General features: G+C 43.0%; 1 protein-coding gene across 4 annotated transcripts in view; it reads left to right on the forward strand.

Annotated features, from left to right (window-relative positions):
• LOC105489400 (myosin VB) overlaps nucleotides 1–12,135 on the forward strand; it is a 389,540-nt gene that overhangs the window by 270,922 nt on the left and 106,483 nt on the right. For 3 of the 4 annotated variants that reach the window (XM_011754158.3, XM_011754161.3, XM_011754160.3), the window contains exon 17: nucleotides 9,177–9,263. The exons of the other annotated variant lie outside the window; for it this stretch is intronic. In XM_011754158.3, the coding sequence (XP_011752460.2) occupies nucleotides 9,177–9,263 (87 nt within the window). The remainder of the gene's footprint in view (nucleotides 1–9,176; nucleotides 9,264–12,135) is intronic. 4 annotated transcript variants of the gene reach the window in all.

Genomic DNA, 12,135 nt, shown 5'->3' on the forward strand with positions numbered 1-12,135 from the left:
GCAGATATGTTGAGTTCTCACTGAGTAAATGAGGAAAGTGAGGTACAGGGAGACTGTCTTGCCCAAAGTAACACCAGCTGTCAGTGGCAGAGCCGAGGCCACACAGAGTTCTTTGTCCCAGACCACAGGGGAAAGCAGTGTTGCCGTCACAGGAGGACAGAACAGGTGTGGGGAAGGGAGGGGATTTGCTGAGCTGGTCATGAAGAGGGAAGAATGTTAAGGCTGAGTTCAAAAACTCTGTGCCAGGTGCCTTCCGGCCACCAGCTTTAGGCACGATGTGTGGGGACTCCAAGAGAAAACCGAGGCCCACAACCCTGCCCTCAAGAACTCTTGCTGGGCTGTGGGGGGTGGGGGGACCAGCACTCAGTAAGCCATTGCCTGGCCCTTCGACAGGACAGAACTGGGATGCTGGAGGTCAAGAAGCATGATGTGGGGATACCAGAGCAGAAACTGGGAAGGGACAGATGGGGAGGAGGAGCAGTACTTTTAAGGAACGATGGGGTTCTCAATGAGCTTCTGCTCACTTTATTAATACCATGAGGAAACATTAGGAGGTCTTGGAAGAAGAAGGGACCCCCAGCTGATTCCATAGCTCACATGAGACCTAAGGGTCCCAGATGCTCCTGAGCACGCTGCCATCCCCGGTGTGTGCAATGCACTGAACTTGACCCTGTGGTCATGCTGAGCAGAGGAAAGAAGCTGGTGGCTGACCTGGGGAACACGGCTGCTGTGGGCAGGGGCAGAGCACCTGGGGAGGTGGTCTGCAGACCACAGGATGCCTTTTCCAAAGCACAGGGGTGTCTGCTCTGCCTTCATGATGCAGGGCCCAGCTGACAGCTTTAGCAGTGAGAGCCTGTGAGCAGGGGAGCCTGCAGTCCAAAGGCTTCTGATCACTCGCAGTCACGGGCAGCCGAGCAGCTGCTTATGACTCTGGTCATTGCCGCCCCTGGTGATGGAGACCCCCTTGGATCCTGGAACTGTGCTCCCTCTTGTGGCAAAGCAACCACAGGGGGCATGGGAGCGAGAGGGTGGGCAGACATTGAAGTGCTCAGCACATATTCCCTGCTGTCCTGTAAGACCCTTGCACTAAGGGGGTTGTGCTCTAGTTAAAAAGATGAAGTCTTCTGAAGGAACTGTTTTGTTCAGAGCTGTGTAAATCGATGCTCCATTGTGCCTCACGTACTCAGTGCCATGGACTTTTGGAGTTGGAGGGGTCGGGTGTGGAAAGAAGGTGGGGCCCAGGAGGGCAGAGGGGAGCAACAAAGCCACAGTGAGCACAGCCTGGAGGGGAGAGCATGGGTGTCTCATGGGATGAGACCCAGGGCTGATGTGCAATGCAGAGTGTTGCCTGGGGTGAGGTGGCATCTTGCAGTTATCAGTTGCTTGGAAAATGCCCACTGTTTTCCAGTGCCAAGTGCCCACTGAGCCCAGGCGACCCCAGGACACCATCTATTAAGCACCACGTCCCAGAGTAAAAGGAGGAAAAGGAACATGGCTCTTGGCTCCAGCTGAGCTGCAGGACAGTCAGAAGGAAAGGGAGCATTTGTTCCTCATCCCTTCTCATGGAGTGGGGCAGTAATCTTAGAAATTAAAAATAGTGATTAATTCTAGGTTGCCTTAATTATTTCTCACTGAAGACTCCCTGCTTACCCTAGAAAATGGTGAGATCTTGCTCTCTGGCTTCTCTTTTTTTCTTACTAGTTTTTGTTGTTGTTGTTGTTGTTGTTGTTGTTTTCGAGATGGAGTCTCACTCTGTCACCCAGGCTGGAGTGCAGTGGCACCATCTCGGCTCAGTGCAACCTCTGTCTCCCGGGTTCACTCTGTTCTCCTGCCTCAGCCTCCCGAGTAGCTGGGACTACAGGCGCCCGCCACCACACCTGGCTAATTTTTTTATATTCTTAGTGGAGACGGAGTTTCACCGTGTTAGCCAAGATGGTCTCGATCTCCTGACCTCATGATCCCAAAGTGCTGGGATTACAGGCGTGAGCCACTGCGCCCGGCCCTTCTTACTAGTTTTTATAATCTGTGTTTAACAACCTCAGACAATTGCTCTGGCTTCGTTCAGCATTTTTTTTTTAATTATGCTTTTTGTTCTAGGGTACATGTGCACAATGTGCAGGGTTGTTACATATGTATACATATATGTGCTGCACCCATTAACTCGTCATTTACATTAGGTATATCTCCTAATGCTATCCCTTCCCGCTCCCTGTACCGCACAACAGGCCCCGGTGTGTGATGTTCCCCTTCCTGTGTCCAAGTGTTCTCACTGCTCAATTCCCACCTATGAGTGAGAACATGTGGTGTTTGGTTTTCTGTTCTTGCTATAGTTTACTGAGAATGATGGTTTCTAGCTGCATCCATGTCCCTACAAATGACATGAACTCATCCTTTTTTATGGCTGCATAGTATTCCATGGTATATATGTGCCACATTTTCTTAATCCAGTCTGTCACTGGTGGACATTTGGGTTGATTCCAAGTCTTTGCTATTGTGAATAGTGCCGCAGTAAACATATGTGTGCTTGTGTCTTTATAGCAGCATGATTTATAATCCTTGGGGTATATACCCAGTAATGGGATGGCTGAGTCAAATGGTATTTCTAGTACCAGATCCTTGAGGAATTGCCACACTATCTTCCACAATGATTGAACCAGTTTACAGTCCCACCAACAGTGTAAAAGTGTTCCTATTTCTCCACATCCTCTCCAGCATCTGTTGTTTCCTGACTTTTTAATGATTGCCATTCTAACTGGTGTGAGATGGTATCTCATTGTGGTTTTGATTTGCATTTCTCTGATGGCCAGTGATGCTGAGCATTTTTTCATGTGTCTGTTGGCTGCATAAATGTCTTCTTTTGAGAAGTGTCTGTTCATATCCTTTGCCCACTTTTTGATGGGGTTATTTGTTTTTTTCTTGTAAATGTGTTTGAGTTCTTTGTAGATTATGGATATTAGCCCTTTGTGAGATGAGTAGATTACAAAAATTTTCTCCCGTTCTGTAGGTTGGTTGTTCACTCTGATGGTAGTTTCTTTTGCTGTGCAGAAGCTCTTTAGTTTAATTAGATCCCATTTGTCAATTTTGGCTTTTGTTGCTATTGCTTTTGGTGTTTTAGACATGACGTCTTTGCCCATGCCTATGTCCTGAATGGTATTGCCTAGGTTTTCCTCTAGGGTTTTTATGGTTTTAGGTCTAACATTTAAGTCTTTAATCCATCTTGAATTAATTTTTGTATAAGGTGTAAGGAAGGCATCCAGTTTCAGCTTTCTACTTATGGCTAGCCAGTTTTCACAGCACCATTTATTAAATAGAAAATCCTTTCCCTATTTCTTGTTTTTGTCAGGTTTGTCAAAGATCAGATGGTTGTAGATGTATGGTATTATTTCTGAAGGCTCTGTTCTGTTCCATTGGTCTATATCTCTGTTTTGGTACCAGTACAATGCTGTTTTGGTTACTGTAGCCTTGTAATATAGTTTGAAGTCAGGTAGCATGATGCCTCCAGCTTTGTTCTTTTGGCTTAGGATTGTCTTGGCAATGCAGACTCTTTTTGATTCCATATGAACTTTAAAGTACTTTTTTCCAATTCTGTGAAGAAAGTCATTGGTAGCTTAATGGGGATGGCATTGAATCTATAAATTACCTTGGCCAGTATGGTCGTTTTCACAAAATTGATTATTCTGATCCGTGAGCATGGAATGTTCCTCCATTTGTTTTTGTCCTCTTTTATTTCACTGAACAGTGATTTGGAGTTCTCCTTGAAGAGGTCCTTCACATCCCTTGTAAGTTGGATTCCTAGGTATTTTATTCTCTTTGAAGCAATTGTGAATGGGAGTTCACTCATGATTTGGCTATCCATTTGTCTGTTATTAGTGTATAAGAATGCTTGTGATTTTTGCAGATCAATTTTGTGTCCTGAGACTTTGCTGAAGTTGCTTATCAGCTTAAGGAGATTTTGGGCTGAGATGATGGGGTTTTCTAGATATACAATCATGTCATCTGCAAACAGGGACTCTTTGACTTCCTCTTTTCCTAATCGAATACCCTTTATTTCTTTCTCTTGCCTGATTGCCCTGGCCAGAACTTCTGACATTATGTTGAATAGGAGTGGTGAGAGAGGGCATCCCTGTCTTATGCCCGTTTTCAGAGGGAATGCTTCTAGTTTTTGCCCATTCAGGATGATACTGGCTGTGGGTTTGTCATAAATAGCTCTTATTATTTTGAGATACGTTCCATCAATACCAAATTATTGAGAGTTTTTTAGCATGAAGGGCTGTTGAATTTAGTTAAAGGCCTTTTCTGCATCTATTGAGATAATCATGTGGTTTTTGTCTTTGGTTCTGTTTATATGCTGGATTACGTTTATTGATTTGCATATATTGAACCAGCCTTGCATCCCAGGTATGAAGCCCACTTGATCATGGTGGATAAGCTTTTTGATGTGCTGCTGAATTCGGTTTGCCAGTATTTCATTGAGGATTTTTGCATCAATGTTCATCAGAGATATTGGTCTAAAATTCTCTTTTTTGTGTATGTGTCTCTGCCAGGCTTTGGTATCAGGATGATGCTGACCTCATAAAATGAGTTAGGGAGGATTCCGTCTTTTTCTATTGATTGGAATAGTTTCAGAAGGAATGGTACCAGCTCCTCCTTGTGCCTCTGGTAGAATTCAGCTGTGAATCCGTCTGGCCCTGTACTTTTTTTGCTTGGTAGGCTATTCATTATTGCCTCAATTTCAGAGCCTGTTATTGGTCTATTCAGGGATTCAACTTCTTCCTTGTTTAGTCTTGGGAGAGTGTATATGTCCAGGAATTTATCCATTTCTTCTAGGTTTTCCAGTTTATTTGCGTAAAGGTGTTTATAGTATTCTCTGATGGTAGTTTGTATTTCTGTGGGGTCAGTGGTGATATCCCCTTTATTGTTTTTTATTGTGACTATTTGATTCTTCTCTCTTTTCTTCTTTATTAGTTTTGCTAGCAGTCTATCAATTTTGTTGATCTTTTCAAAAAACCAGCTCTTGGATTCATTGATTGATTGAAGGGTTTTTTTTTGTTTTGTTTTTTGTTTTTTGTTTTTTTTGTCTCTGTCTCCTTCAGTTCTGCTCCGATCTTAGTTTTTTCTTGCCTTCTGCTAGCTTTTAAATGTGTTTGCTCTTGCTTCTCTAGTTCTTTTAATTGTGATGTTAGGGTGTCCATTTTAGATCTTTCCTGCTTTCTCTTGTGGGCATTTAGTGCTATAAATTTCCCTCTACACACTGCTTTAAATGTGTCCCAGAGATTCTGGTATGTTGTATCTTTGTTCTCATTGGTTTCAAAGAACATCTTTATTTCTGCCTTCATTTCGTTATGTACCCAGAAGTCATTCAGGAGCAGGTTGTTCAGTTTCCATGTAGTTGAGCGGTTTTGATTGAGCTTCTAATCCTGAGTGCTAATTTGATTGCACTGTGGTCTGAGAGACAGTTTGTTATAATGTCCGTTCTTTTACATTTGCTGAGGAGTGCTTTACTTCCAACTATGTGGTCAATTTTGGAATAAGTGCAATGTGGTGCTGAGAAGAATGTATATTCTGTTGATTTGGGGTGGAGAGTTCTGTAGATGTCTATTAGGTCTGCTTGGTGCAGAGCTGAGTTCAATTCATCAGTATCCTGGTTAACTTTCTGTCCAATGTTGACAGTGGGGTGTTAAAGTCTCCCATTATTATTGTGTGGGAGTCTAAGTCTCTTTGTAAGTCTCTAAGGACTTGCTTTATGAATCTGGGTACTCCTGTATTAGACGCATATATATTTAGGATAGTTAGCTCTTATTGTTGAATTGATCCCTTTACCATTATGTAATGGCCTTCTTTGTCTCTTTTGATCTTTGTTGATTTAAAGTCTGTTTTATCAGAGACTAGGATTGTAACCCTTGCCTTTTTTTTTTTTTTTTTCCATTTGCTTGGTAGATCTTCCTCCATCCCTTTATTTTGAGCCTATGTGTGTCTCTGCTTTTGAGATGGGTCTCCTGAATACAGCAAACTGATGGGTCTTGACTCTTTATCCAATTTGCCAGTTTGTGTCTTTTAATTGGAGCATTTAGCCCATTTACATTTGAGGTTAATATTGTTATGTGTGAACTTGATCCTGTCCTTATGATGTTAGCTGGTTATTTTGCTCGTTAGTTGATGCAGTTTCTTCCTAGCCTCGATGGTCTTTACATTTTGGCATGTTTTTGCAGTGACTGGTACCTGTTGTTCCTTTCCATGTTTAGAGCTTCCTTCAGGAGCTCTTGTAGGGCAGGCCTGGTGGTGACAAAATCTCTCAGCATTTGCTTGTCTATAAAGGATTTTATTTCTCCTTCACTTATGAAACTTAGTTTGGCTGGATATGAAATTCTGGGTTGAAAATTCTTTTCTTTAAGAATGTTGAATATTCACCCCCACTCTCTTCTGGCTTGTAGAGTTTCTGCCAAGAGATCTGCTGTTAGTCTGATTGGCTCCCTTTGTAGGTAAGCCGACCTTTCTCTCTGGCTGCCCTTAACCTTTTTTCCTTCATTTCAACTTTGGTGAATCTGACAATTATGTGTCTTGGAGTTGCTCTTCTCAAGGAGTATCTTTGTGGCATTCTCTGTATTTCCTGAGTTTGAATGTTGGCCTGCCTCGCTAGGTTGGGGAAGTTCTCCTGGATAATATCCTGCAGAGTGTTTTCCAACTTGGTTCCATTCTCCCCATCACCTTCAGGTACACCAATCAGATGTAGATTTGGTCTTTTCACGTAATCCCATATTTCTTGGGGGCTTTGTTCATTTCTTTTTACTCTTTTTTCTCTACATTTCTCTCTTCATTTCATTCATTTGATTTTCAATCACTGATACCCTTTCTTCTAGTTGATCAAGTCAGTTACTGAAGCTTGTGCATTTGTCACGTAGTTCTCGTGTCATGGTTTTCAGCTCTGTCAGATCATTTAAGGACTTCTCTACCTTGGTTGTTCTAGTTAGCCATTCGTCAAATCTTTTTTCAAGGTTTTTAGCTTCTTTGTGATGGGTTTGAACTTCCTCCTTTAGCTTGGAGAAGTTTGATTGTCTGAAGCCTTCTCTCAACTCGTCAAAGTCATTCTCCATCCAGCTTTGTTCTGTTGCTGGCGAGGAGCTGTGTTCCTTTGGAGGGGGAGAGGTGCTCTGGTTTTTAGAATTTTCAGCTTTTCTGCACTGCTTTTTCCCCATCTTTGTGGTTTTATCTACCTTTGGTGTTTGTTGATGGTGATGTACAGTTGGGATTTTGGTGTGGCTGTCCTGTCTGTTTGTTAGTTTTCCTTCTAACAGTCAGGACCCTCAGCTGCAGGTCTGTTGGAGTTTGTTGGAGGTCCACTCCAGACCCTGTTTGCCTGGGTGTCAGCAGCAGAGGCTGTAGACGAGTGAATAATGCTGAACAGCTAATGTTGCTGCCTCATCATTCCTCTAGAAGCTTCATGTCAGAGGGGTACCTGCCATGTGAGGTGTGAGGTGTCAGTCTGCCCCTACTGGGGGGTGTCTCCCAGTTAGGCTACTCAGGGGTCAGGGACCCACTTGAGCAGGCAGTCTGTCCGTTCTCAGATCTCAAACTCCATGCTGGGAGAACCACTGTTCTCTTCAAAGCTATCAGACAGGTTCATTTAAATCTGCAGAGGTTTCTGCTGCCTTTTGTTTGGCTTTGCCCTGTCCCCAGAGGTGGAGTCTGCAGAGGCAGGCAGGCCTCCTTGAGCTGCAATGGGATCCACCCAGTTCAATCTTCCCTGCTGCTTTGTTTACCTTCTCAAGTCTCAGCAATGGTGGGCGTCCCTCCCCCAGCCTGACTGCCGCCTTGCAGTTAGATCTCAGACTGCTATGCTAGCAATGAGGGAGGCTCTGTGGGCATGGGACCCTCCAAGCCAGGCATGGGATATGATCTCCTGGTGTGCCGTTTGCTAAGACCCTTGGTAAAGCACAGTGTTAGGGTGGGGGTGACCCAATTTTCCAGGTGTTGTGTGTCATGGTTTCCCTTGGCTAGAAAAGGGGATTTCCTTCCCCCTTGCGCTTCCTAGGTGAGGTGATGCCTCGCCCTGCTTCGGCTCTCACTTAGTGGGCTGCACCCACTGTCCTGCACCCACTGTCCAACACACCCCAGTGAGATGAACCTGGTACCTCAGTTGGAAATGCAGAAATCACCCGTCTTCTGTGTCGCTCACGCTGGGAACTGGAGGCTGGAGCTGTTCCTATTCGGCCATCTTGGAACCTCCCTCTCTTTCAGCATTTTCACCACGTTTGTTATGTACTGTCTTGTATAAACTTTCCTCTTCAAGCGGGGATGCTCAGAAAGCTCACACAGCAACTGGCTTTTTATTCTACAGTGCCATACTCAATATATGTTTGAAAACATACTGGATTTTGAGTGCTAGGCTTAGCTTTGTAGGATATGTGAGTGGTTGAAAATGGTGCACATCTCTCTGAAGATTGGAAAGTAATCTGTAATAATGTAAATGAAGTTCATCTACATGATTCTTAACTGAATAGCTGTTGTGATCATAGCTAACAACATGTACAACGTGTGTGCCCTATGCATTGCTAGGCACTGTTCCACCTGCTTTCAGGGATCATTACATTTAAGCTTCACACTAACCTGATAAAATAGGTACTGCTGTTTTCCCCCCATTATATAGATGAGGGTACTGAGGCCCAAGGGGACATGAAGTGACTTGCCCCAAAGTAGACACCCAGCTGGTAAGTGACCATGTCATAATTCAAACCCAGATCTGCCTAGCCTAAAACTCATCCTTTTAATGCTTAAGCCAAATAATGGTGCTAAGCGTATATGCTTGGGACAGTGAGTGAAGATGCTTGTCCATGTGGATAAAAACAATAAGAGTAGGCTCTGGAGAGGAGCAGCAATGATGAGTCTTGCAGGGTAGGGAGGATTCACGTGGGCAAAGAAGAAAGGTATCCCAGTTGATAATAAGAATGTGCACAAAAACCTCAGGCACAGATCGGAAGATGCGAGATGGCTCAGGTGCCTGCACATTGGTGTCTTTTAGTCTATACCTCACCCCTGACTTTAGCTCAAGAGTGCCCGATGAGCTGTAACTCAGTGGCATCAGGTACTTCACGTGCTGCAGGAAAATATTCTTTTTTATTTCTTTTTTGTAAATGTGGCGACTCATCTCTTGTCTTGCTTTTTTTTTTTTTCTTTGCCAGCTTTGACCCAAAGAGAGCAGTGCAGCAACTCAGAGCCTGCGGGGTGTTGGAGACGATTCGAATCAGTGCAGCTGGCTACCCATCCAGGTAACTAACGTGCCCGCCAGCTGCCTCCTGGGACTGCCCTAGAGCAGCCAGAGTTTGGTTCCCCAGGGAGCCCTCTTGTATACCGTCATCCAGAAACAGATCCTTCAAAACGGTTCTCAAACACTGAGGCCCATGCAGGATGCTGATGGAAATGAGACTCTCAGATGAGCCTGAAAAAGTGGGAACGTTAGCAGTCATGTCCGCTCGGCTGCTTTTCTCTAAAGTCCTTTTCAGATTTCAGATTTTTGCCATTTGTGTAAGTGATAAGCTAGCTAGAGTTAAAAAGAGGATTTCCCCTTCTCTCAACTCCCACCTTGTTCCCTTTACCATTCCCCCACCCTTTGTCACAGTGGGAAAGTATACATGTTTACCATCTTAACCACTTTTCAGATTTTTTCAATAGGTTTTTTTAGGGGGAACAAGTGGTGTTTGGTTACATGAATAAGTTCTTTAGTGGTGATTTCTGAGATTTTGGTGCACCTATCACCCAAGCAATGTGCACTGTACCCAATGTGTAGTCTTTTATCCCTCACCACCGCCCCCCTTTCCCCCAAGTCCTCAAAGTTCATTACATCATTCTTATGCCTTTGCATCCTCATAGCTTAGCTCCCACTTATGAGTGAGAATGTACAATGTTTTGTTTTCCATTCCTGAGTTACTTGACTTAGAATAGTGGTCTCTAACTCCATCCAGGTTGCTGTGAATGCCATTATTTTGTTCCTTTTTATGGTTGAGTAGTATTTCATATATACATACCACGTTTTCTTTATCCACTCATTAACTGGGCATGTGGGCTGGTTCCATATTTTTGCAATTGCAAATTCTGCCACTATAAACATGCATGTGCAAGTGTGTTTTTTGTATAATGACTTCTTTTCCTCTAAGTAGATACCCAGTAGTGGGAGTGCAGTGGTGTGATCTGGGCTCACTGCAACCTCTGCCCCTTGGGTTCAAGTGATTCTCCTGCCTCAGCCTCCTGTGTAGCTGGGACCACAAGTGCACACCACCATGTCCAGCTAACTTTTGTATTTTTAGTAGAGATGGAGTTTCACCATGTTGGCCAGGCTAGCCTCAAACTCCTGACCTCAGGTGATCCATCTGCCTCGGCTTCCCAAAGTGCTGGGATTACAGGCATGAGCCATCATGCCTGACCCAAATGGTAGATCTACTTTTAGTTCTTTAAAGAATATCCACACTGTTTTCCGTAGCAGTTGTTCTAGTTTACATTTCCACCAGCAGTGTAAAAACATTCCCTTTTCACCACATCCATGCCAACATCTATTTTTTGATCTTTTAGTTATGGCCATTCTTGCAGGAGTAAGGTAGTGTCCCATTGTGGTTTGGATTTGCATTTCCCTGGTAAATAGTGATGTCGAGCATTTGTTCACGTGTTTGTTGGTCATTTGCATATCTTCTTTTGGGAATTGTTTTCTCATGTCCTTAGCCCACTTTTTGATGGGATTTTTTTTTTCTTGCTACATTAAGTTCCTCATAGATTCTGGACATTAGTCATTTGTTGGATGTATAGATTTCAAAGATTTTCTCCCACTTTATGGGTTGTCTGTGTACTCTGGTGATTATTTCTTTTGCTGTGCAGAAGTTTTTTAGTTTGAGTTCCATCTATTTATCTTCGTTTTCATTGTGTTTGCTTTTGGGTTCTTGGTCATGAAGTCGTTGCTTAAGCCAGTGTCTAGAAGGGTTTTCCCAGTGTTACCTTCTAAAGTTTTTATGGTTTTTATGTTTTTATGGTCTTACATTTAAGTCTTTGATCCATCTTGAGTTGATTTTTCTATAGGGTAAGAGGTGAGGATCCAGTTTCATTCTTCTACATGTGGCTAGCCAATTATCCCAGCACCATTTATTGAATAGTGTCCTTTCCCCACTTTTTGTTTTTGCTCTGTCAAAGATCAGTTGACTGTCAGTATTTGGCCTTATTTCTGGGTTCTCTATTCTGTTCCATTGGTCTGTACACCTGTTTTTATACCAATATCGTGCTGTTTCGGTGACTATAGCCTTACATACAGTTTGAAGTTGGGTAATGTATTGTCTCCAGATTTGGGGTTTTTTTTGTTTTGTTGGTTGGTTAGTTGGTTGGTTTTTTTGTTTGTTTGTTTTGCTAATCTTGCTTTGGTGATGCAGGCTCTTTTTTGGTTCCATATGAATTTTAGGATTTTTTTTTTCAGTTCTGTGAAGAAATATGGTAGTATTTTGATGGGAATTGCATTGAATTTGTAGATTGCTTTTGGCAGTGTGATCATTTTCACAATATTGATTCTACCTGTCCATGAGTGTGGGGTGTGTTTCCATTTGTTTGTGTCATCTATGATTTCTTTCAGCAATGTTTTGTTTTTTTCCTTGTAGAGGTCTTTCACCTCCTTGGTTACCATCTTAGCCACTTTTAAGTGTACAGTTTAGTGGTATTAAGTACATTCCTTTTTTTTAATGCTACCATCACCATCATCCATCTCTAGAATTCTTTTCATCTTGCAAAACTGAAACTGTGGAATTAACAATATTTCCCTGTTCTCTCTCCCCCAGTCCCTAGCAGCCACCTTTCTACTTTCTGTAAATCTGGTGATTCCAGGAACCTCATATAAGTGGAATAATACAGTATTTGTCCTTTTGTGAGTGGCTTATTTCAGTTAGTATACCTTCGAGCTTCATCCATGTTAAAGCGTGTGTCAGAACTTTCTTCCTTATTAACGCTGAGTAATATTCCATTGTATGGATGTATCCCATTTCGCTTACCCATTCATTCCTCAGTAGACTCCTGTAACTTTTAAATTAGAATGAAATCTGTGGTGGGAAAATAAAATTTCTTTGAGTTAAAAAAAAACTATCATGCTCTGATTTGCCTTGCGGATAAGCTACT

The sequence above is a fragment of the Macaca nemestrina genome, chromosome 19 (genome assembly GCF_043159975.1).
Source record: "Macaca nemestrina isolate mMacNem1 chromosome 19, mMacNem.hap1, whole genome shotgun sequence".
Taxonomy (NCBI): domain Eukaryota; kingdom Metazoa; phylum Chordata; class Mammalia; order Primates; family Cercopithecidae; genus Macaca; species Macaca nemestrina.